This window comes from Leuciscus leuciscus (genome assembly GCF_965113295.1).
Source record: "Leuciscus leuciscus genome assembly, chromosome: 12".
In the NCBI taxonomy this organism is placed as follows: Eukaryota; Metazoa; Chordata; class Actinopteri; order Cypriniformes; family Leuciscidae; genus Leuciscus; species Leuciscus leuciscus.
Window position 1 is genome coordinate 4,998,395 of NC_138736.1, and position 26,521 is coordinate 5,024,915.

The window sequence follows — 26,521 nt, forward strand, 5'->3', positions numbered from 1 at the left end:
TTTGGATGATTCTTTGACCTGAAGAAACTCAACAGCCAAGACAAACAGAGTTAATAAATCCAAGTCATACCAGGATTAGGTAGAGATATTCACCGGGCCCCATATCTCACATATTAAGAACCAATCCTCACTCATTAATGCAGTAATTGTTCACCGCATAAGACGATTAGGCATGTCCAGAAGTGAAACCCTGGCCTGACAGATCTAACAGGAAGTGTAGGCGTGTTTGTGTGCTATACATTTAAAGAATATAATCTTAAAGAATTACAAAACCACCACCAGCCTTTTCCATCTGAATGTTCTGGGTGTTCATAAAAATATTATGGCCTACCTTAGAACAGTTATATCTCTGGGAAAACAACATATTTTCAAGAGCTGAACGTTTAGGATGAGTTTCTAGGTATTGCTCCAAGTATGTGAGGACTGAACATGTTTTTTTTCCCCTGTTCTGTCCTAATCACGCCTTTCTTTCAAGATTTAGGCCGGATAAGGAATGGAGCCTGACCTCACAAAGCTTAGAGCTCATTGACTAACCCGTGACTCAACCGTTAAATTTTTCCATAAACGAAAAATATGAAAAATATAAAGTCTGTTTATTTGATTTTTGCAATATATGCTGTGCCATATGCAAGCACTCACGTTAATGACCGATCCACGTGATATATATATATATATATATATATATATATATATATATATATATATATATATATATATATATATATATATAACAATTTTAGATTCATCAGCGAATCCAATCTGAATGATTCGAAGTAAATTCGAAGTGGTTCTTCTACTGCGAACCGATTCTTTTCCAGAACATGAGCCGATTCCCAATGAGCCGAAAACCGAAGAATGAGCTGATAGTCACATCTGATAATATAAATAAGAACTTTTCGTATTCGATTCGCAGAACTGTTACAAATAAAACGCACAGGAAAATATGTATTGTTTGATGCAACTGCAAAGTATTATTAAACTGTAATTTGCTTGTTTTTATGGCTGCAATTAACAAACTGAGACAAATGACAATAACAACCTTTATTATTAAAATATAAATAAAGAAAATTGCCTATATAAGGCTTTGTTGGAGCGTTTAAGCGCATGTAATATGGTGTCCAGATCGGCTTTACCTGTGTTTAGAAGTTGTTCTTTGAAACGAACCGTTTGAGAGATTCGAATCGCGGAAATGAGTCAAGAGTTCTAATCCCAAACGCGCTGCCTTTAGTGATTGAGCTCGTCAGGTTGGAATGGCGCCACCGTGTGGTGAAAATAAACACTACCACTCTCCATCACCAGAGCTCAGGAACAGAACGTTCAACTGTGACGTCAAAGCAAACCTAATGTTCTCGGTTAAAAATAAATGTACTCAAAAGTCAACAACGTAATACAACTTTTTTTAAATAGTTAAGGCCTTTATTTGGTTGGCAACTCGGACATGACAGGCAAGAGTCAAACCTGCATCTCAGCATGTGTAGGAAGCAAGTGTATTTATAATGTAATAAAACTATGATATATTTGGGGGGGGAGAAAAACACACAATTTCAATATTTTTTTGGGAGTTTTTATTTTCTCACAAACCAAGGTCTGTACAAAACAAACAAAAACAAAACAACAAAAATAAAATTTGTACCTACTGTAGGTATTGCATATCATGCTGGGAGTCCTAACTACATGCAAAACAACATGACCAACAATAATAATAATAATATGAAAAAAAAAAACAAGAGGGTAATAAAAACAAAGAGAAGAGTTGGTATTAAAACGGTTTATATAAAAGGTTTATTTCCTTAAGCTGTTGTTTTATCAAGTAGGTATCAGTGGAGCAGTTCAATTGAAAGGGGCAGAAGAAGTCTCTTTAAACCGGTTTCGGAAAAGAAACGCAAGGAAAGCACATCAATTACCTGCACACATTCACACACACTCACACGAAGAGGACCATTCGCATGTAGAAAACCCAACAAGAAGAAGCCCTTTAACAAATACAATGTTATCAAATTTCAAAACTATACAAAGATACTACAACTGAACTAATACAATTACTATAGTTAAACTACAGAGATACAGAATGTGTAGATTATGGCTTTTTATCATCAAGTTTCAAACTCTACACATCATGAGATGGCATGATCTGTCAAAAATGAATGAGGGCTTAAAAACACAAACAAAAAAAAGTTGATATTTTCCACTGTACATGCCCCCCCCCACCACCCCACAGCTGAGACGTGCCCTCCTGCTCACGTTTCACGAGCTTCACGCTAATGTCACTATCACTGAACACATCTGAAAGCATAATCTCTACCCACATCCACATCGAACTATGAAACAAGGACATATTCTACCTATACTGAGAGGAAGACAGTGGGTTCATTCTTTCGCCATATTGCAGAAGACATAGTTGAAGTTCATATCATCCACTTACACATTGATCCTTCCATTACTCGGTACTGTATTAAAGAGACCCACACTTCAACAAAACAGCAAAACATGTCATTTGGACGGTAAGTTATGAAGCTTAAATCTAAAGTTTATTATTCGACTGCTGAATTAAACGGAGAAGTTGATCAGAATATGGCATGAGATGAAGGGAAGTGGAAGGATGCTCCGGTCGGGGGTGTCGGGGAAGAACGGCCTCAGTCTGCGCTGACCTGTGTGTTGACCTGCCCGTCGGTCGTCTGGCTGGTGGACTGAATGAACATGGGCTGGGTCAACTCCTGTCCCGCTGGCATCGTCACCTGCTGGATCTGATACAGCTGCTGTAGAGCCACACACACACACACACACACACACACACACACACACACACACACAGGGATTGATGTTACTGAACTCCGACAACTGCGGTAACTCAAAATAAAGGATATATTATATATATTAGGGCTGGGACGATACACCGATCTCCCGATTTAATACTATCACGAACGATACTTGGGTGCCGATACGATATGTATTGCGATTCGATATTGCAATATATTGCAATTTTTTTAACACTAGACCATCGGGGAAAGTTAAATCATACACTTATACAGACTGTACATGATGTATAAGATGAGTCATATTTACAAATACAAGTCATCACATCTTTCTGACTTTTATTTCAGAAGCATCTTACAAAAATACATTCTCTTGAATAAACGATTCAATAACAAATCATTTTTTTAACAGTCACTTGTCGCCACCTAGTGGCGAAACAATGTAATCGATAAATGCGTCATTTTAAGCTCCAAGTTTCTATCAAAAGCTGATTTTGATCGCTATCGTAGACATCAGTGTTCATATTTGAACTTTAAACTTTTATCCAAGTACTTCTATGATCATTTTAACTATTGCATCACAGAAATAATGAAACTATGAGGTTGAAAAGACTGTTTGTGAAGCAGTTTCATGACGGCTCTCTCCAGGTCAGCGGCAGCGCCAAAACAGCTTTGAATGTCGCGATATGATTTTGTCAAAGTTTAATAGACAGACGAATTGAAAGATCGCGTGGGTGTTTGAATCGAGATCACAGTCTTTTAAAGATGAATGGTGCAGCTCTATTGTCTTCTCTCTCTCAGTATCTGAGCAGCGCGAGGGCTTTTCAGTGCGTTCAGTCTCACGTCTCTTTCACGCGTCCACTCGGGATATTACGTCACTCAACACTCATAGATAACAACACATTTCATCCTCTGTTGGAACGAAAGTGGCTAACTTCTGTCAACATCATCTACAAGCAAGGACAAAAATAAAGCAATTGAATCAAATAAATTCAGTTCTTTTGAACTTTCTATTCATCAAAGAATCCTGCAAAAAAAAAAAACGTTCAACATTGATAATAATCAGAAATGTTTCTTGTGCAGCTTCGATCAGAGGAATAAATTGCATTTTTAAAAATTATTACCTGCCCATCAGTAAACTGGTTGAACTGTTGCTGACCCTGTTGTACTTCCGTCTGTGTAATCTAAAGAACAAGATCACAGTCATCATTTTCACTGCATTCATCAAATGAAGGAAATATTGTTTGTGAACTGGTGAAGTGTGTAACTTCTGTGCCACAAAACCTTTTTAAAAAGCTTTTCTGAACACTATTGTAAACCATTTTTAAGGTATGCACGACGTGATTGCATTATCCATGATATTATGATGCTTTACCTGCTGAGCGTTTGTTGCAAGTGTCTGTATTTGTCCTTGAACAACCTGTGTTCCTGAGACGGGCTGAGCCAAGCGAATATACTGCAGCTGTCCGGTGTTGAGCTGCACCTGCAGGACACCACAAGGGGGCACTGATGAGCACACATCATTACCTCCAACTAATGGTTACGCTACATTCCCCCATTACCAATCTACAATCCTCATTAAAAGAAACTCTAAATCCCAAACTAAAAAGGTTGGTGTCATTTCTCACTGGAATCTGCTGGATCTCCCCCGTGTTGGTGATGATCTGCTGCATGACCTGCATGGTCTGCCCAGCCGACTGCGCCGCCTGCGCCTGCGCCTGTCCCTGCGAGGTCGCCTGCACGATCTGCACCTGCTGGCCTTCGCCCACCTGCATGGTCACAGGAGCACTCTGAAAGATGAAGGAGGAAAGCCATGAGAATGGGACTGTGGCTTTAAACTCACATAAGTTGCGTTTCATCCTGCACAAGTCTCTTTCAGCATGTAAGCTAGCATTAGCAGTACAGCTCACACCTAACACTGCCCCTGTGGGCTTGGAAGGCCTCCAAAAGAAAGTGAAATCGAAGAGGTGTTGAGGATAGGGGAGAGATGCAAGACTGTGACCGTCGAGCGGAGAAACCTGTGCGCTGACTGCTGAGGTGTGACAGATGATCTCTCCTCTTCAGGAACTGACACCCGATAGGCCAGAGCAATTTACTAAGCAGCACAACTTCATCTGGCCTGAGACGTCCAGTGAACTCATGTAGCATCAAATAGAGGGCATATGAATTGCAGATTTGGCCGTGTGAATAACATCTGCTTCTCTTTTTGTTTTAGAAGAACTGTAGCCTTTAATTATCCACTTAGCTGATCTATTATATCAGAAACACTACCGTTCAACAGTTCGGGTTTAACATTTTTATTTTGAAATAAGTCTCTTATGCTCACCAAAGCTGCACTTATTTGATCAAAAACAGAATTAACATTAATACTGTGAAGTATTAATACAATTTAAATACGGTTTTCCATTTTAATATATTATCAAATGTACAGAATTAACATTAATACTGTGAAGTATTAATACAATTTAAATATGGTTTTCCATTTTAATATATTATCAAATGTAATTTATTCTTGTGATGCAAAGGTGAATTTTCAGCATCATTACTCCAGTCACATGATCCTTCAGAAATCATTCTAATATGCTGATTTGCTGCTCAAGAAATATTTTAATATTTTTGTGGAAACACTTTTTTTAAAGGATTTTTTTTCCTCCGGCATTTATTTGAAACAGAAATCTTTTGTGACATTCAAAATGGCTTTTCTGACAATTGTGATTAATTTAATGCATCCTTGCTGAATAAAAGTATTAATTTCTTTTAAAAATGTTGTTTTACTGGCTTCAAAGCCAGAGTGTAAAAAAACATTTGATGACATTGTTGCACTGCATTTGTATTTGACAGATTGAACACATAATGTCCGTAATGTTTTTATATATAATAAGAGGGTTTTTTCATTGCAAAATGGTACAAGGCTCCTTTTGAAATTTCACTTTCAGTAACCACAAGAGTGAGGCTCAAATCAAGAAACACTACAACATAAGTTACACCCATATCGAAAACACACATTTTGAAATTATTTTTATAAAAGAAAAAGAAGAAGAGGTTTCTAATAAGTGACAAGATAAGAACTGTTTGGGGTGTGAGTGTGTGCAGTTTACGTTATAGAAAATAAAAAAAATGTATGTTTATCACAGACCTTATTTTACTCATAAATTGAAACCCCCCCCCCCCCCATAATAAAACCTCATAGGAAAATCTTGAGGAAACCAGTGGAGAATTAGTCTTCCGGGTTTTGATGTAAAGCTGGGTGTAGGGTTTGTGAAGGCTTGACGTCATGTGAAAACTATGAATATACTAACATTTAAAATTATCATTTGATACAATGCTATTGTGTGCATAAATGTAGGCCTATTTAATTGTATGTAAATTGTACTTTTTGTTTTTAAATACCTGCATGTAATTCATTTCTGCAATCTCATCTATAGTTACACTGTTGACCCTTCCCTTACACCTTAACCCACCCATACCAAAAAACCTGTCCCTAACCTTACCAGTACTATCCCAACTCAATAGTGAGTTAGGATACAAAAGTGTTGTACAATGCAACATGAAAGTTTGACAGACAAAATGTCAGATAACAAGGCTTATTATCAGTGCAGCAATTTGTTTTTGGGTGTTCAGCCATTCTATTACATGATATAAACTATAAACTAACCATCAGACAGTAGCACTGTATTACCATACATCTGCTTCCATTTACTGCATTGTTTAATCATGTATGGTACGTGATATAGTACTCAACTGGGACATTTTTACCATTGAATTGTGCTTTGAAATGCAGTTCTTCTTATTCAATCGTCATGACAAAAAGCCCCCAAAAAAGCTCCTTTGTGCTTTGTGAATACTTTTGGGGGAAGAATAGGAGCCATTTTTAAGGGTTGGAGGTGTTTACCGTGATAGGGGTCGCCTGTGATTGAGCAACTTGCACCTGCTGTAGCTGCTGCATGGTGGTTCCCTGCAATACCTGAGGAAGAGGAGGAAATAATGCCAGAAAAGAGAGAGTGAACAACAAGCAAGCACATGCAAAGCGCATACTCAAACATCACATACAAAAGCAACAAAAAAGGCAATGCACGGAGAAGCCACAAGTAGTGTAGAGAAATGAAAGCGTGGCATGTGGTATGAACAGACTTTAAAAAGCAGCATATCCACATTTTTGGGATGACATAAAAACATGCATAAGGCTTTTTTAAATAAAATAAAATTACAGGTAACACACTAACCCTGAAATGTCACATGGCAACTTTAAAAAAATAATAAATAAATAAATAAATAAATAATAAGCATTATTTACCATTTATAATTTAGTAATGACTATTTATTATTTACAATTTGAATTCAAATTATGCATTGGTTTTAGTGTGAATAATTTAAGTGTGAAAAATTGTGTGAACAGGCATTGACTAAAGCAGAGTGAAGATGAAGCCGTCTGTTACAGCAGATGAGTGACAGCTCTGTGGTAAAATTCAATTTATGGATTGAATACAGTTTATGGAAGTTTTGCATTTGGGGAAATGGAAGCATATAGCGGCACAAAGCAGTGAGCAGAGAGTGAGATGAAGCTGAACTGACTCTGTCCTCAGGTATGAAGATAAAACCCCAGTAACAATCAATTTTACTTAAAGGTCACAGCCTGACAAATGTTTTGTCAATTTTTCAATAAACATGTGGTTGCTTTTTTTTCATGTGCATAAATTCTCTACACCACTGCATTTCCACCATCTTTCTTTCTTTCCTATGTAGATATACCTGTATATGTAGATATACAATGTTTTTGTTGTCTTCTGCTCACCAAGACTGCATTTATTTGATCAAAAATACAGTTAGAACACTAATATTGTGAAATATTACTACATTTAATATTTACATACATATAATATTATACATTTAATAACTGCTTTCTATTTGAATATAGTTTAAAATGTCATTTATATTATATTTATTCTAATTTATTCCTGTGATGATCCTTCAAAAAATCTGTGAACAATTTTTCAGGATTATTTGATGACTATAAAGTTTAATGTATTAATGTATTCTATACAAAGCAGTCCACATGAACAATGTCACAAATTTCCGTATTTGATTATTGACCTAGAAATTGTCCACAAACGCAAGTATTTTTTCTTGATTTTGACATTTCTGCTTAAATTTTTTCAAAATCTAGATTTCCAGGTTATATTTTGAATCTCATTTTCAGTGTGGTCTGACATTTTGAACCCCACTGTATATATTTGTCCGGAGCGCTCTTTAAGGTGACTGCAGCACAACTTTGGCCAAATCTGACAGGTCAGCAAACTGCAGCTTGCTGAAGCAGCACTGATCCGTACACCAGACAAAAAAAAGAGCAAGAAAGTGAGAAAAAGCACCTTCACACCGTTGAAATTAAACTAGTAAAAGTGAACATAACGAGAGACTGACTGGACTCTCTAGCGTTCACCTGATAGCAACGTGTGAATGACACCTCTGGGCTTTCAACCTTCACCAATCACGTTTCAAATGATCCTGTAATGGGCCGATCAGAGTAATCGAGGCTCAAGTGTAGTGCGAGAGTGTAGGTACGATAAAGTTTCAGGCTTTTGTCCACCAGACCATAGTATAATCTACACTAGGGTAATTACAAGGGCAAACAAAGTTCTCCAAGCCTCTAGATACCAGTTCTCTTTCCTCCGTTGAAATATTTCCTTCTGAAACAGGAAGTTTGGGTGGGACATAGCGAAAGAGTAGTCCATTTCTTTTAAATAGTCAAAAGGCTTTAGTTGTATAATAGCCATAAATCATGGTTTGCTATATGCTGTGTCATGCAAGATGAGTCATCAATTTATTCACTCTGTTTTTCATGTTAAATGCGCATATATATGCAAAATATATATTAAAAAAAGGTACGTTCTATATAGTATGAATGTAATGCGAACATACTATATTCACCATGTTGTCATTGTCATGTGATCTACCAGCATCATAAATACTCTACCGTGGCCTCATGGGATAGTAAAATGTCCATGTGTTTAATGAATACTGTGAATTCTGAGTTACTATTCTTTTCACATACTGTTTTTTGCTATGTAGTAGGGAAGCCTTAAACTTATAGTTCACCCGAAAAAGGAAATTGTCATTATTTATTCACCCTCAAGTTGTTCTAAAACCTGTATGAAGTTCTTTCTTCTGTTGAACTTACAGGAAGATATTTTGAAGAATGTTGGTGACCAAACAGTTGCTGGTCCCCATTGACTTCTATAGTATAGAATAAGAATACTATGGAAGTCAATGGGGACCAAAAACTGTTTGGTCACCAATATTCTTCAAAATATTTTATTTTCTGTTCAGCAGAACACAGAAAATAATGCAGGTTTAGAACAACTTGAGGGTGAGTAAATGATGACAAAATCATTTCATTTATGGGTGAACTCTCTCTTAAAGCCCGTTCACACCAAAGAAAATAACTATAACATTTTTATAATCGTTCTAATTTTATGAGAATAGGGAAGTCCACACAACTATAACAATAATGACACAGAAAAACAATGTTGTTTATCGAGTTTAAAGAGCTCACATGTTTAAAGGTGCAATATGTAATATTGACAGCTAGTGGTCAAAATGGGTACTGCAATCTAAATTCAAAATATTTCCCCAAGAGTTGTTTCCTCCGCATCCTCCTCCTCAGACTCGACGCTCACACGGTTTGCCAGATTGAGGACACACAACAGGAACGAGCACAATTGACAATGGAAAGCGATGAGCCTTACATTTACATTGAGTCATTTAGCAGACGCCTTAAAAGCGACTTACACTTTAAGTTGATCAGTTAATGAATACATTTGCAATCTCTGACCCAGTTCATTTGTTGGCTTCCATGGCTGAAATAAGCTGTGTTTTCTGCCAAACTGACAACCCGGGGTGTCGAAATACTATTGGGTAAATTGGCACTGGGCAGGATCACATCGACCAAAACATAAACAAAACTTTCCAACCCGGAATACACATTTCGTTAGCCTCATAGCATAATTGCCTATAAGTCATTTATTTTAAATAGGACGTAGGCAATTAGTACAATTAGTGTTAGTACAGACAAAAAAATGTACAAACAGCACCTTTAAAGCAGAAGACTACATAAATGTACACATACTTAAACTACATACTAATAATAAACAGAACGTTATCATCTATTGGTGTGAACACTATTAAAGTTATTATATTTATCTTTCTTGGTGTGAACGGGTCTCAAAGCTCATTGTTTGATGCTAGAATCCATACACGCACTATATCCTTGGGTTTGTGGAAAGCGAGCGGGGATTACCTGGCCCTGCTGGGGTTGAGCGATGATAATCTGCCCGGGCTGTAGTGTGGTGGCGGTGGGAGCGGACACCTGTTGGCCTTGCTGCTGACCTTGGACCTGCACTGCGCTGGGCTGCTGCGCCAGAGTGAAGTAATACTGGACCGGCTCAGTCGGGGCGACAGACTGACGCACTTCCTCCTACACACACAGGCACGTTTATAGACAAATACACACCTTATATAGCAGAACACTTCAGCAAGAGCATCATAAATGCAAGTGAACATTCACAATCCCATAAACACACACATGAAATCAAGAGTTCATAAGGTCTATCTGCTGGTTACATCTCCATAAATTATTTTAACTCTGTAATACTAGAGGCAGGAGAAGGATAAATAACTTATAGGCAAAGCAAGAGCGAGTAATGCAATCTTCTAGCTGGACAGAAACGAGACCTTTAGCTGCAGTCTGAGGCATGAACTCCCACACTCAACCGCAGAGTAATGGCAGGCTATCAGCTGTGCTATTCTGACACACAAACAGTAGAAATACTCAAACGTTTGCACTAAGTATCTTTATATTTTCTCCCCATGCGTTCCTGAAGATCTATTTGTGACAAAGAGAGTAAACATCCCTCTCCCAGCTTGGTGATGTCACAGCTGAGAGTGTAGGATGTTTACACACCTGGTCACACACACAAACACAGCAGGACCTTTATGGCCCTCAGGTCGAACAAAAGACTGGTTTAGCTGAGCTAGGAGGGCTTGGATCATTGGATATATTGGTTAAATTGTATTTATATGTGCTGAATGTCAGTTGTTTCTTCTCACTGTGATATTTAGAGTTACTTGTACGTGATTCTGTTTTGTAACTAGAAAGACATTTCAGTTTAAAATGTTTTGTTGACTTTATAAACAAAACTTTTGTTTGATAAGACACTCAAATTATTTGAGAATCCAGGAATCCAACACATTTTGACCAGTGTACTTCCATGATGTTCAGGAGATACACACATATATTATACATATAAATAAATACAAATATATACATGCATACAAACAATGTATTAGTTTATATTTATAAACTAGCTTTAACTAGAAGAAATACATTTATTTATATTTTGCAATTAAACCTTGAAAGTCAGTTCAGATGTTCAGTGGCATTATGTCGCTAATACGGTCAATAGAAGCATTTGGGGAAGTGCTAAGGGTGTGACTGGCAAATAATCTACATTGTCAATAAAAAGCACAATATCTTTTAAAGAGAATACTAATGTACTTTTCCTAAATTTCATGTAGTGAGTTCTTTCAACTAACAAGAATAGTTGGTAAAGCTTCTGAGTGACTGGTGGGCAAAAAGATGAATTGCTCACCCTGCCAATCATAGTTTTACTGCATTTACACAAGGTGTTTTTTTAGTCAGGCACATGGTGTTATGACCACATTCATAAAATAAACAGAAGAAATGAATAACTTAGACATGTGGTTGTGCAGAGATAGGGGAAGCAGAGCGCTGCAAACATCCGACTGAAAGCCTTCACAAACCCTACACCCAGCTTCCAGTCAAGGATGTTTACAGCGCCCCCAGGCTGCCAAACACAACACAGCACACTCTTCCCTTCATAGACGCTGAAGAATATCAAAACAAATTGTAGACGGCGGTCAATTTTGACAGCTTGAAGCTCCTTCTCTTTTCCGCACCTGTCGTTTTGGAGGCTTGAGGTCATCCCGGGGTACGATATCAATGAGGAAGTCAAACTGGTCAAACTTAGTGATGGCCATGGCGATGTCATTCCTCTGGAAAACAGAAAATAAGACCAGAAAGTCAAAACGAAAGACTAAAACCACATGTAACAAATGCTCACAGGAATTAAGGCAAAGGCTGACGCGATGGCCTTATATTCAAATTAGTGATTTGAATATAACATATAACAGACTGGCTTCATGTGAACAGTGACACCATCTCACCCCACAGACTGCCTACTAGTGGTATTTTCCACAGGATATTGGCTGCAAAGACCACCCATTGTCACCCCCCAGATCAGCAGCTATTTTTAGCCCCATGATTAATATCTGGTGGTGAAGGGTCACATCCATGCAGTTGTTCCATTGACGAATGTTGTCGTGGCGACACAGATTGGCGTGATGCCTTCACAATGGAGCTGTGGGCCAGCTGCAAGCTCACAGGCGGAGCGCTAATACAATCTGCATATTAAAGAGACGCTCTAACACTCATTACAGCTTTGTTCGGTGACAAAAGTGTTGCCGAACACCACGTCGGAAAAAGGCCATGTTGACACGGGTTGCTATATTGCAGACTATTAACTTTATTCAATGGAAATTATTCCATTCACATTCATGTTTACTTCCTGTGTAACATTCTGTTTAACAGCTAAATTGAATCTGTTGATTTCACATTTGAACTTATTTTGGTTTATAGATGTTATTATTATTATTATTATCAACCCAACCAAGGGTTCAACAGGACAATGTTTAAAAGCCAAGGCAGGCAAAATGAGTTAATAAAAAGTAAGTGGGTCATGGGAGATGTACTTTTAGACTCTACGCTACAGTGGAACAGAGATAAGCCCTGGGGTGCTTGTGTGGGGGGCTCTTCCCATAAACGGACAAGCTGTGTCACGACTCAGCACATGCAGCATTAGAAGCAACGTTTTTTTTTTTTCTTTGCCGACTTGGTTTGGTTTGTAAAATACTAGGAGCTGGCTATAGGTGCGATTGCATTAGCAAAATTTCAGCGAGATTTCACAGGTAAAAAAAAACAAATAAACGGTTGATTGTCAATAGAGTAGCGATGTATAAAGCACAGCTCAAACAGAACTCACTTCCACACCAAGCAGCTTTCAGAGGATTTGCGTGACCAACTTGAACAAGCGAAATCTGAGTGGGGAAATGTTTTGCCCTCACATGATAGCACAGATCACTATTGAAATAACATTGAAACTTCAATGAACAACAGTAAATGTGAGCACACCCTAACATTACACTTCATATATTTATTTATGCATTCTAATGACTGCAAGTACTGACATTTAACTCCATTTGAAAGAAAACATCAGAAAAGTGATTGACAAATGTCACTGACTCTTTAACATCAGATTCACTGAAAATAAGTTTTTTTTTGGACAGAGATGGTGAAGGAGACAGGAAACAATAGGGGGAAATGACGGGTGGGATCAGGAAATAACCAGAGCTAGTCTTAAAGAGGACCTATTATCCCTTTTACAAAGTCTTAATTTTGTTTTTGGGCTCTACTAGAATAGGTTTTCATGCTTGATTGCTCAAAAAATGATTTTTTCCCCCACATATTTGACATTGTTGCAGCTCCTCTCTTCCCAGTCTGTCAGAAACGCTCTGTTTAGTTCCTGTCTCCATGAAGCCCCTCCTTCTGAAAAGCCAACGTGCTCTGGTTGGCTGAATCAATGCGTGTTGTGATTGGTCAACCTCTTTGAGCGTGTTTCGTAAGTCACACCCCTTACCATAACCCACTTAGATACAGGGTGGAGAAAACAGCATCTCTTGGATATGACGACAACACACTAGTAATGCAACTCAATCAGGCCTTGTTTGTGAGTTTCAGGGAGTTCAGAAACAGTGCGCTCTGCTATAAAGAATAACTCCCTTTGGAGTGACTTTGTGCTTTGTAACTTTGCAGAAAACAGCTAAATTACACACTAAAGGAAGTTAAAAATGTAAAAAAGCATTATAGGTCCTCTTTAAATTGAAATTTAACTACTATAGATTACGGTCATTGGAAACATGGGTTAGCGAGTTGTTCTCTGAAATACAGAGTGGCACTTTTGCAAAGGTGACCCATCTCTATCATTTCCAAAAAAACGTAAAAACAAAACAGGAACAAACAGACAAACAAAAAAGATAATTTTTTGTCTTAGAGGAGACTGCTTTATCTCATCTGACATGACTGACCTGTAGTGTACGCCTTTTGTTGTCCTCAGTGTGGATCCAGGCTCTGAGAGTGAGCTCTGTGATGAAGATCTGTGCCGCTTTGGCAAACAGCACCGGTGCCTCAGCACTGATCATCTACGGAAGGTTACCAAAGCAAATCAATAGAGGGGAGATTACAAGAACGACACACACAATCCTACCCAGACACTCACTACGGCCGTGCCCTCCATGTTTCGGCCTGGCCTAAGATAGGTGGACACACAGTGTGTCCAAAGAGGCTACGTCAAGACTTGACCCAGGGTCTTGTCCATGTCACTGCTCCTGAGCTCTTAATTGCCTTGGCTTTTCTTTCTTCCCACTCTAAGCTGCAGGTTATTTTAAGCATCTGGACATCACCCTGACCTGATGCCTGCTTCCCACGCGGCTAAGGCTATGTGGGAAGATCATGTCCTGTGGCCTCACCAACATCACTCACAATATCTTTGTACTGAACAACTGAGAAAGAAACAGAGATGTCTGTCTTCTTTAGGGTTAAACAAGCTAATTACAAACATTGAGGGTTAATCTATTTAGCAAGTACACCAACCTTTATGTCTAATCGTTCTTATGTCTCTCGTTCTATGAAACTGAACTAAAAGGGCATCAGTGTGTCTTACAGCCACTTAATACTTGGCTCACATCACCACATGACCTGGCTCTTTCAACGGTACTGATGCCATGCAATTATTATTTGTACCTGAAAATTTGTTTATTTGCATGTTGCTTTGTTAAAGCATCTGGCAAGAAAAGTAAATATTGGTGAAACATGGAACTGAGAGAAGTTATGAGAGAAGTTCTTTCTTTTTAGTTCTCGGAAAACTCCAATTCAGTTTTTACATGATACCCAATAATCAGGCTGTTTCACAGTAAATGGCCAGATGACTCAGTTGGATCAAATAATTTCTCTTGTGAGAAATTAAAGTGCTCTGAAAATAAGAGATTATTGTTTTTGTAGTAGTTCAAATTGGGTCTCACTGCAGCCGAAGCCACTGAAAATATTAACTTTGCTTTTGGAGAAGACCACAAAAACATTAATTCATGATTTGAAGCCTCAAAAATCAAATAATAAACCCAAACTTGTAACCCATCTTTGCTAGGGTGATGTGGGAGGTTGCCAGAGCATTGTTAAGAAGTCGCTAGAATATTGATATATGGTTGCTAGTGTCTTCTGATGGTTTCTAGGTGACTGCTGGGTCATACAAGGTGGAAAAAAAGTCCAAAAGTAGTGATGCACCAAAAAGATAACCATTTCTGTCAATGAATACGACCCTCCAAAACAATTTCATATTTATTTCTATAACTACCCCAAAGGGTTCCTAGAAATGGAGCTCTCCATCAAAGTCTCTGGGAATTATTTTTTTGGCTGTCTCATTTTGGCAGGCAAGTCAGATTGCTTAAGACTAGGGGTTGAACGACTTCAGATTCTTTCAAGTCGACATTTATGTGATGAAAGTCGAGTTGACGTCGACTAGTTGCTGATGATGTAATTTATGAGCAAATAAGCCTGAATCGTCCTTGAGCTGAGACACGACAGCAGGTTTTCTTGTTCACATATATGGCTGCACACAAGGCTATTGAACCTACATAACCGCATATTTTGATCAGTTCTTTTGTCTTTGGGTCGTTATATTTCTCACAGATTTCTGCTCGTTCTAAACCAGATAGAGATAAAGTAGCACCGTAAGGATTACATTTATAGGAATGCATTAGTGAGAGAGCGATTGCATGTGAATTAATTCTTCCTGGCAGCGTCTCTCTACTAACAGTGAAGCTGAGGGTTTTAGTTACTAAGAAATATATGCTAGAACCTTTCAGTTTCTGAGCTATTTTACTGATATTTACTGATATTTTACTGCACGTGATGTGCGAGCTGTGTGTGCATTACAATACAGCACGCATTAGTTTAGAACGGCGATTAACTTATGTGTACAATAAGCTGTTTAAAATGTACATTCACCCAATTTTGAGCATTCAGATGGTACAATTAAACATTTCATGTGGAGCACTTTCTGAGTATGCATTTATTTGTCACTTTAACTGTTTGGAAACGGAGCGTAAAAGATTTCTTATTCTGTTGCGCCCTCTATAGGCCATGACCAGCGACTAGTCAACGTCAAGCTTAAAGCATTAGAGTCGACTAGTCTGTGCAACCCCTACTTAAGACACAATAAACCTCTCCTCAAGCTACATGATTTGATGTATCATTCATGTCTGTAAAACAAAGAGTGCAAAACATGCAGAACATCAATACTTACGGCCAAGAATTTGAACAAACCTCCGAAAAACTCTAATTCGGAGTAATAGTAATAGTAAAGCTTGCCATTATAGCAAACTCCACTAATTACTGACCCGACTGGCCACTTGATGTACAGCCGACAAACGCTGGGCTGCTGCTTTCTCAAGAATGAAAGACAGGAAGTGTGCTGACATCAGCTTAGACTTAGCTTAGTGTTGATTCAGCTCGCCTGCTCTTACCTTCACATCCTCATCCAGTTTCATAATTTTCTTGATGCGAGCAAGAGGAAGCTCTTGCACACGGAAATCCTTCTGAAACAGTGCGAGAGTGCGTTAGAGGAGAACTCACAATAACATTAATAATTCCTATTAATAAACAGAGGTAGACTCTAGTTGAGGTACTACATAGTTGGCTAACTTGCCTGTAATTTTCCAATAAAGACTTTTTTGTCGTTGTTGGAAAAGGCAGTGTTTATACTGTATCTGAGTGAGAATAAAGCAGATAAAAAAAGCTAGGAGAAACCCATACCACGGTGAGATTCCTGATCTCTTCCATCACTCTGGGCCAAAATGTCTGTAGGCTCTGCTGGGCATCGCTGCCGCCTGCTCCAAATGAGTCTGCCGACATCTCCAGATCTTCTAGGAGATAAAGAGGGAGAGAAAACAAGACAAGTCAGGGTTAATGTTCACATACAAGCCTCGTAACTGATGTAATCATTTTGAGCTTTGAGATAATAAACCACATTAGACACTGTTTAGTTGGAGTTGAAGAAGTCAGAATAATTTTGTGTGATAGCCCGTGCGTCACTACAGTAAAATGCCTGGTGCAATTGACGATGGGGCAATTGGTCAACTCAGGCGTGTGTAAACTAAGCCAGGAATCCATATGTGAAAAACCTGGAGAACAAAGTCCTCCTCCGTGCCAGTGACCTGAAGCCTGGAGTGCACATCTGGATACCCAAATAGCTTTGGAGCCGGACCAAATGTGTCGATCTAACAGCACTGCTCGGGCACTGACGCAACGGAGACAATCCAAACACAAACTAACACAAACCAAAAATGCAAGAGGAGCAAAGCTGGCAGGTTACTATGGCATGTGAGGAATTCTGCAGGCAGCCTGCCTGAGCTTGCGCTGCCACGGACGCTACAAAGGATCTCTCTCTTTCTCTGGAAGAAAACACAGGGACTGAAATAGCTGGGTGGGGTGCCACAGGAGCAGGAGCGAGGCAGTAAAAAAGTACTCGGACTCGTGCAGTTCAGCCATAATCCAATAACAAGACAAACTGCCAAGGGCTTAATGGAGGGGGGAGCAGTCGGACTGCTGAGCAGCCTCACTATGTAGGTCAAACGGAGGAGCAACACAGTGAAACGTGCGTGATCACTGGCGATAAGCGCCGACCTGCTTTTATCTCTTATTCCTCTTATGTATATCTAAGCATTAAGGTGGCCAAAAATCACGTTTAGTGTCACAGTCTTTATTTGCCTGAAAACAATCATGATCAGTGGCATTAAACAAGCACAATACAAATCAATGAGTCATGTGACTCCACTGTCAATAAGCTCCAGACTCATTTCAGGCTTGACTGAAGCCGTCAACTGTCAATCAAATTTATTAAGCATACATTTAACAAGAGAAATCATCAGCGGCCGCTCTGCTGCTGGGAAGCAACTGCATCAGGTGTCGATCTTTTGATGGTCTTCTGCTGTACATCTGTGAGTGTTGATGTTCCAGCGGCGGACTGATAACAAATGATAATTTAACTTCTCAAGTAAGACCATTAAGAAAACTAGCTGGCTAATTAGCAGGCGATAACAGCAGCAATTACTGTCACGGACCAGGGAAATTGTGAGGCAAATTAAATGAGATAACACTCCATTAAAGGAGACATAAATAGGTTAAATCAAAGCTCGCCTCGACCAGCTGCTTGAGTGGGAGCTATTTTTGACTCTTTTAACCAGATTGAGAGACACAACCTGAGATGGGAAGAGCGAAACCTCTGACTTAGCATGGGTAGAAAGCTTGATTAGAATGTTTTGTATTGCGCTAAAGCAAAATAATAGTAAAAAAGGGGCTACTACTTGGGTGAATGACAAATAACTGTCCATAAAAAAGAAATAGATTTTTTTTTTTAAGTGTTAGGACCTTTCAGGTTTTAAAATATTAACAAGCTGGATACAGTGAAGCAATTATTAAACTTAGTAAGCCCTTAGTAAGGTTTTAATTTCAAGAGTTTTTTCAATTACTGGTGTATCACCTTGACATTTTTGACAATTAAATTTTCATTCAGAAATTAAAAACATGCTAATCATAGAATTGTTTGTATGTATGGATTGTTTTTAATGCATTTTTAAATATATTAAAGATACAAATAAAATAATAAGTAAAAAATAAATAAATGTGTCATGTCATTGACCCAACTGCAACCGTAATGGAACTACATCACAATATAATTCATTCTAACTTCAGACTTGTAGGCGGAAACAAAAAGGCCAGGTTAAGCGCAGTGCACGTGCAACTCTTAGTCACGATCGTCCTTCAAGTCAGAACGCAACGGTGGTGTTGGATTTCTCCTGATCTGTTCGGTTGCCTCGACGGCAATGACCGCTGGTGCTTTGTGTCTCAGAAAGTCAATGCCGCTAACAGAGGCTGAATCAGCAAGAACATCACTGCCAGCCTGGCTTTCGTCGTGCAGAAGGACTGCAGCAAAGGAACGCTCAAACATTTCAATGTGATCAAGGATGAGCGGTTGAAGATTTCACAAATAACCCCCTTGATGAGAGGATGAGTTAAGCTGGTTGTGTGGCAGATATTTAAAGGTTGGAGAAAGTGAGGCCTGAGACCTCCAAGAAGGAGAGTCATAAGTGGAGAAAGTGTAGTGACAAACACAACAGAACAACTTCATATACAGTTACCACTGGCAGGACAATTACCTTTTATACTATAAGCCCCCTATGGCTGTATCTTGAGCTGATAAAAATATAGAACAATCTCTTCCTCGTTCTGGAGAGATTCAGATCAGCTATGCGGAGAAGACAATACCAGGGTTGCGGATGCTAGTCGTTGTGTTGACTTCAGATCTAAGCTACCTTCAGACATTGAAGCTCACCTCTAGAGTGAGCCTAATTTTAACAGCCAGGACTTAAAAAGCTTCAAAACAATAGACTTTATTTCAGAGTCTGCTTTTTTGTTTGACAAGCCCAAAATCCAAACTTAACCCGTGAACCGAGAAGAATTTTTCATCTCATTTTTTGCTCACATTCCTCATCTCAAGCATGCCTCCCCTAGACGGGTTAAGAAAACCAAAACGAAATGCATACCAAACAATGCATGCACACAGAAGAAATACAATCGTATCTGATTTAGGAGGATTCCAGAGGGCAAAAAATAACAAACATGAACATGTGAAGAAAATAATGTAAAGAGAAAGATGTGTGTTAGAATGACAGTTCAGAGCTTTTAAATGCATTTAAATTCACTTTAAACTCTAATTTCAGTCTGATTTCTGACTGATAATGCGACAACGTCTGGGTTTCGTCTAGCATGTATTTGTTTGTTTGTTTGTTTTTATTGCCATACCAGCATCTATGGCTATTTTTATGGCAAGATCACTATATTTTAAAAGAATATAAATAGTAGTAACACAGTAGTAATGAAAAACAACAACTGACAACCAACTCACATTATAATAAACATTATATAAGGTTTTTCATTTCAATATTTGATCAAACATTTCTGATAATTCCTGGTGAAACCATTAAGAGAACTTTCTAAGTAAAAACATTGCCTATAGTGGCATTTCCCAGCATGTATTATTCGGACTACTGTGATGAGGATTTAATCCTTATTAAAAATGATCAATCACATATTGTGTCATGTATAAGCCAAGCTCAGCTACGTAAAAAAACCCTGCTTATAACTGCACATGTATAACTTATTGACAGCATTTTTTAAATGCATTACGCCTTGTGTCATGTTTACTTGGATAGGCTTTGCTATGCAACAAAAAAAAACCTGCATATAACATGTAAACGTACTTACTGACAACTCTTTTTACTATGTATTACTTGTTAAGTCCCTGAACCTAAACCAGCCTCATTAACTAAAATTACAGCACATAGACAAGATGTTTTCTATGATCATTCTGTCATACAGAAAGGTCACATTTCTAAAGGATTTATTAACTACACAAACATTCACTCAGAAAGGCCAGCTGGTATATATACATATATATATATAAACACAAAGCCTGCTGCGGTTACTGGTTAATCATCGACTCGGACACAACAAAATGCACCCAGGCACCCGGCAATGAATTACAAATTAACCGACAAATAGCTGTTCTTGTTCGGAGCAAAAAACATAGGGGCTGGACAATAACAGCACTCTGATCTCACGGATCAATCATTCCAAAGTTGCCCTTGGTTCGGCCTCGCGTCGACTCCAGGAAGCCGTCCCTGAACTCTCAAGGTCATTTGGCAGTAAGCAAAAAGAGGGAGGGAGAGAGAAAAAGTGAGGGATATTCTATAGCACAAAGAGAAAGAGAACGGAGACTGGTTTTTCAACTTTCACTGCAGCAACTTGGCGACCCTAGAGTGTGCAATGATGGCGTCCCTAGAGAAGCGTGATGGTGAATGGCCCCCTCTTGTCTGTGCGCCCCTGAGGGATGCACTGTCCTCTTGGTCTCACACTCTCTCTCTGCTGACAGATCGAATGCGAATCCGCTCTCACATTCCTGTGACCTTCATCCACCGATGGGCCCGCAACGGCAAGGTGCGTCGACGTGCCAACGCCAGCACCAGAAACCCAACTGTAAACTTTAAAAGGTTCTGCGCTGACATTTCAAAACAACCTTAAGTGCAAAGCTCCGGGAACAAGAGGGAATGTGCAAAAACGTTAGTCAGGTGTGACATTTTACCCTTGAACATTTGTGCAATCTGGTGCGGTAAGGAGCTAAACTGATCAAATCTTAACCGAACACATCATGCTGAGACACAGCAGTCAAGGCTCTACCTAGAGTTATTTTTAATAACTCCTTTCCCCAAAAGGAGCATAATACCATCACTAATGGAAACTTTCTAGTGCACAAGCGGGAAAGAGACTTTAATCCGACTGAATTCTGTGACAAGGAATCATGTGAGGACAACCATCTGTACATTATGAACTAAGGGGGCCGAAGAGTCCCCACATAAACCCCAATCCATGCTGGTCACGTAGAGACCACATCCAATACTGCCTTCTGCTCTTTCTCACTGTCATGGGAGTGTAAACAAGCCACGAAACTGGGCCTTGAAAGGTGAACCTGGGACTAGCGGTCCTATGCAGCCATGACCATCATCTCTATCTCTAAGCATCACAGATGTAGCGGAGATACTCGACAGCACAGGACCTTCAAGAAGTCCGAAGTAAACCTGAACAAGATGAACTTAAAGGTCAACTGCGATCAAAAAGTACGGCGTGCAGTTCAATGCTGGAAAGTTAAAATTACATATGCAAAACCAGTGAAATTACCAGCTAGTTATTGTTTACATCATGTCAGACATTAGTAGTCAGGTTAAGGAGTTAAAAATGAACAGGAGAGAAAACACAAAGAAGTACACTCAGATTTCAAGCAAGGGGAAAAGTAGAGGACGAAAGGAGGAGGAGAAAAGCGCAGCGGAGGACAGAGGAAGCATCCCATTACTGCAGCGAGAGAGAGAGAGAGAGAGAGAGAGAGAGAGAGAGAGAGAGAGCTTTACTGTATGATTGCAGTCGCAAGTCATACTTACCCATGCCCTTCATATGCTGTGCCAGAGGAGGACATCTCGAAAGTCTCCATAAGTGTCTTTATTCCACAGGCTCTGTCCCAAGAGGAGACAAAAGGCTGTGTGGGATAGGCGATCCGCCGCTGTGTTCAAAGCCCCGAGCCGAGGGGAGCGCGATCACCTACCGCCCCCCCCCCCCCTCCGAACCCTCCCCCTTCAACTAGCCCATCTTCTTCAGCCACCCCCCTCCCCCCTTTCCTAAACACACAACCCCCTCCCATTCCTCCCCTGTCCGAGTCCCGTGAAGCCGCCTGGAGCCTGGAGTTGGCCTCTGCCTGGCAACCCTACTGTTTGTCTTTCAGCTGACCCCTGGCTCTGCGAGTGACCGGAAAAACAGGCGAGAAAGTGAGGGAGAGGTGGAGAAAAAGGGAAGGATGAAAAGAAACAAAAGTGTGAGAGCAGTGCAGAGCTGTAGAACAAGTCGGAACAAAAATCTCCTGACTGCTTTCCCTTTAACACTCGAGTGTAATCAATCTAGCTTGCTAAACGATACTCTAAGCCTGCCTATCTCTACGATCCCACCCCCTCGGTGGATTCTTCAAATGAGCCCGAGTTGGTCTCTGCCGCTATTGGCCGACACATCTGTCACTCCCCTCCTCCCTGCTGACCCTCTCAACTCCGCCTCCTTTCACAGACACTCAACTTCCTGTTTTAAGTTACCTTGAGCAGCAGGATAGGGGTCAGGGAACGAAAAGAACGAGAGAGAAGAAAAAAAACACCAGACAAAAGCAGCAGAAAGTTGAATAAAGGACGCAGGGGGAGAGCGGATGATCGCCTCGGTTTGTGAGCCTTGGAAAATCTGTCCCCTGCAGATCGTCTTCTCTACTGTGGCTGGACGGAGCCGGACTGAACAACTGACTTCTCAAACAACTGTCCCTTGCTTATTTACAATGTCAAACTAAATGTCTCTAACGCCCGCCCCTCGGAGGAGAGCAGTGGCTGGGCGTGCGATGATGCAAATGAGCCCACGGACAGTGATTGGTCCAGTGCGATCTCAAAGAGGATGCCGCATGCTATAGCCGCATGATTTAAAGTGGAAAGTCACTCAGGTCAGACTTGCAGTCTCATTTGAGTGCAGGGACATGCATGCAGTGCAGCACATTCAACCTAAACTCGACGTTAGTCGCGTCATAAAGAAATACAAAGTTGACCTGAAGGGTCATGTTAAATGGTTGTGTGTATGTGTAACCATACAGCACAATCTCATCATGTGACCAAAAATAATGCAAGCTATGCAACTATCATGCTATTACAATAACTTATTTGTTCATTTTTCTTTTGGTTATTCCTTCAACTGTAAAGAATAATAACTAATGGTAAAGAACAACAAGACAATGCTCACATTTATGGTGTTTTTTTAAGCGTGTATCCACATAATATTGAATGTCACATGAGAGCAAAAGATCTCCTCGGTGCTTCAAATACTGGTCATATGAATTCACCACTTTGACCGACAGAAAGCTGCTTGGTTTGAAAGTTTTGTAGGCTGTGCTTCACACATCGCTACACTTTTACTAATTTTACTAATGTGACCGCACCTTAACTTGCTGTTCTTTTGCATTGTACAGCATCACTTAATTCTGACTGGTCTCTTTATTTCCAGAAACTTCATGCCCCCACATGCAAACCGGCCTACACAACCTCCAATTCACCACAGTCTTGCCTCTTTTAATTATGTGAGACATGAAAATCAGAATGTGGGCAAAACTTCACACTGTATAGATGAAAGCCAATGCAGCAACTCAAACTGCAGCAGCACAATCCTTCCTCTACATTGTTGTTGTTGAAATACATCTAGAAGGCAGGTAAATTATTTACAGCAACAGTGCTGAAAGATTATGGCAACAGTTGCCATGAATGCCATTATGATTCTTGTAAAACCAAGGTCAATGAGGAATACATTTGCTTATAAAGCTGCCTTGAAAGGCTCACTGATGAATCACTTGATATGTAAATAGTGAGTTCATGTGCCAGCCAGAAATTGACCTCCATTTAACCTGGTACATTAAAAACATGTCAGTTACGTCTTAAATTACAGCCATTGCTTAATATCATAATTAATGCGTTCGTATTTTACTTTATTTTTCTATTCTCATTCAGTAGAAAAACAATTAGAAGTGTATTCATTTCTGCACTATTCGATGACACCAGAGGCACGGTCTACAAAATGAAAATACACGGAATAAATTCCATCATGAAAAAATCATATACACAGAAAATTACATTTCCTCCACATCTGATAAATATGAATATGCAGTACATGGGCGCAATAACAGTTGTAAATTCCGTTAACGAAGTCGACAAAGCATTTGCAGGCTAACGGGAGACATGCTAAACGAAACCATACAAACAATCAGTATATAATGTGTGTATAACATTGTTCTGGATGAAACCCATAGTGACCGATTTAATTTTTATTGTGAGGATAATTTACATCTCCAAATATCTACGTTACAGTCGACAAGATTGTATGGACAGATAATGATTATTAAAAGAGCGGCATAAATGTAGGAGACATTGCTCGCTACGTTAGCAGGCCGCATCGACTGTGACTCTCGACAAATTAGGAGAAGTGAAATAATGATGGTTTTCGGAGGCTTTGAGCGAGTTTTCCTAAAATATTTGTAAAGCGGTGTAAAGACAGTCTAACCAATAAAGACTACGTTTGGATCTGTCCTTCAGACCAATCAAACCTCGGACTAGATTCCACCAATCAAGGTTTCTAGGGGCTCTGGTAGTTAAGAAACTGTCACCATTTAGGCTCAAAATGAACCAGTGAGCCAATAGAAGTCACTTACACTCGAGAGCCAAAATGGCGACTAATGTCCAACAGTTTCCTGACCGCCTCCATTCCCTTCCACTAGCCACCAATAAGCGCTTCAGAGAGCGAGGAGGGAAATGGCGCCTATGTTCATCCTCCAAAACAATCGTCCATTGGATGAAAACTTTTATTGGACCACGAGCTCAAAACGACACCCGCTTTATCGAAACTGAACGGTAGATAGCAAGCGAACAGTAAAGCAGCAAAGTGTTTAATTTTTATACTCACTTTAGGCGATGAAATCGTAGTGTAGTCCGGTTCGTCGTAATATTTAATTTATTTCAGGCTCTTACAGCAACCAAGATGGCCGACGATTTGACAACTTTTTTTTAAAACCGGAAGAAGTGCTACGTTTGCCGTGACGTACTCGCCGTTGGCGCCATTGAATGTGAATGTTCCTCAGTTCAGCGTCAGCGAAAGGTTGATCTGGCCTGCACATCCCATATGCTTTTGCTTCGGATATAACTTTTATAGATGATGTCCATTTCATTATTCTGATTCTGATTATCAGCATTTCTCCCCTGATTGTCTCCGTGAAAAAAAAAAGAGATTTTTCTCCATTTCATTATTTTGAAACAGAAAAAAATGTGTACATAATGTTTGTGTAATTTGTGTATAAGATCACACCCTAACCCTATTTATGGGTAAAAATACCCTTGTACTAAGAACAAAGTTAACAGTTTAAAAACGATCTTCATTATAAATCAATATAACAGAATCCAGTTTAGCTGTTCACACACACACACACACAAAATACTTATGTGATGTCTAAAGAAATAATTCACAAAAATTACCTTGATTTACAAAGTTTTGGCACTTCAGCACTGTTTGAAATTAGGGCACTAAAACCATCGTTATATCTTAGCCTATACAACCAATGTTTATTTAATAAAAAAATTAAATATTGATTAAAAAAAAGATTCAAAAAGAGTGGGTTGAATGGTTTATTTATTTAAATCAACATATTTCTTATCAAACCATTTGAACTAAACTCATTACGATTTCACAATAGACAAACCAAATTGAAAAGACAATAGAAACTAGGCTACAAATCTTTACATGACAAACTGAAAAGTAGTTGAAAAATAGCAGAAAACAGTATTCAATTTACTGGAACATCAATCACTGTAGTAGACTAATGTTAAGCTAAAACCATATCACATCACGAAGTATCCGACTCATCAGTTTATCTACGAGCCACAAGCTCCAGAAGAGTTGAGGCGATCTTGTCAAGACTGGTGGAGGTGCTCGCTTCTGGAGGTGGTGAGGCTGATGGCTGGAACGGGTCGTACGGTTCATCGCCAGCTTGACTGTCATTCTGATGGGACCTGTGCTGTCCTCTCCCAAAATGCATCCTTGCTTCTTCTTGAAGAGAAGTTGGTGGGAAGTTACCAGGAGGCTTGCCAAAGCTCTCTGAAAACAATAATCAGGAAGAATCAATCAGGAGATCATGACGAATGAAGGCGCTATACAGGAAAAAAAATTTACTAGTTCAAAAAGTGGGGGAATTTTTTTTTAACTAATTCTTAGAAACACTGTAAATACTATAATCTGCTCCTCAGGAAGACTAGTTTGCCCTATGATAACTGGGTGTTAGTTTACCTTGAAAACCTCTCTCAACACCTGCAGGGCCTCTGCCCTCAAAATGCTCAAATGAACGGCTTCTCTCAGAATC

The 26,521-nt window shown here is 39.4% G+C and overlaps 1 protein-coding gene across 9 annotated transcripts; it reads right to left on the minus strand.

The window, feature by feature from the left end:
* Nucleotides 1-1,548: 1,548 nt before the first annotated feature.
* On the minus strand, nt 1,549-25,231 carry nfyc (nuclear transcription factor Y, gamma). Of its 9 annotated transcripts, none has more exons than XM_082185953.1 (11): nt 25,075-25,231; nt 16,753-16,862; nt 16,464-16,532; nt 13,971-14,084; nt 11,727-11,822; nt 10,048-10,224; nt 6,646-6,717; nt 4,382-4,543; nt 4,129-4,236; nt 3,878-3,937; nt 1,549-2,756 (listed from the first exon to the last, which is right to left on the minus strand). In XM_082185953.1, the coding sequence occupies exons 2-11, from the start codon at nt 16,849-16,851 to the stop codon at nt 2,634-2,636; spliced, it is 1,080 nt and encodes a 359-aa protein (XP_082042079.1). In that variant the 5' UTR covers nt 16,852-16,862; nt 25,075-25,231; the 3' UTR covers nt 1,549-2,633. The 9 variants fall into 9 exon arrangements, with proteins under 9 accessions (XP_082042079.1, XP_082042077.1, XP_082042080.1 ...); XM_082185951.1 differs by having other exon boundaries at nt 16,464-16,535; XM_082185954.1 differs by having other exon boundaries at nt 16,753-16,859; nt 25,075-25,208.
* Nucleotides 25,232-26,521: the final 1,290 nt, after the last annotated feature.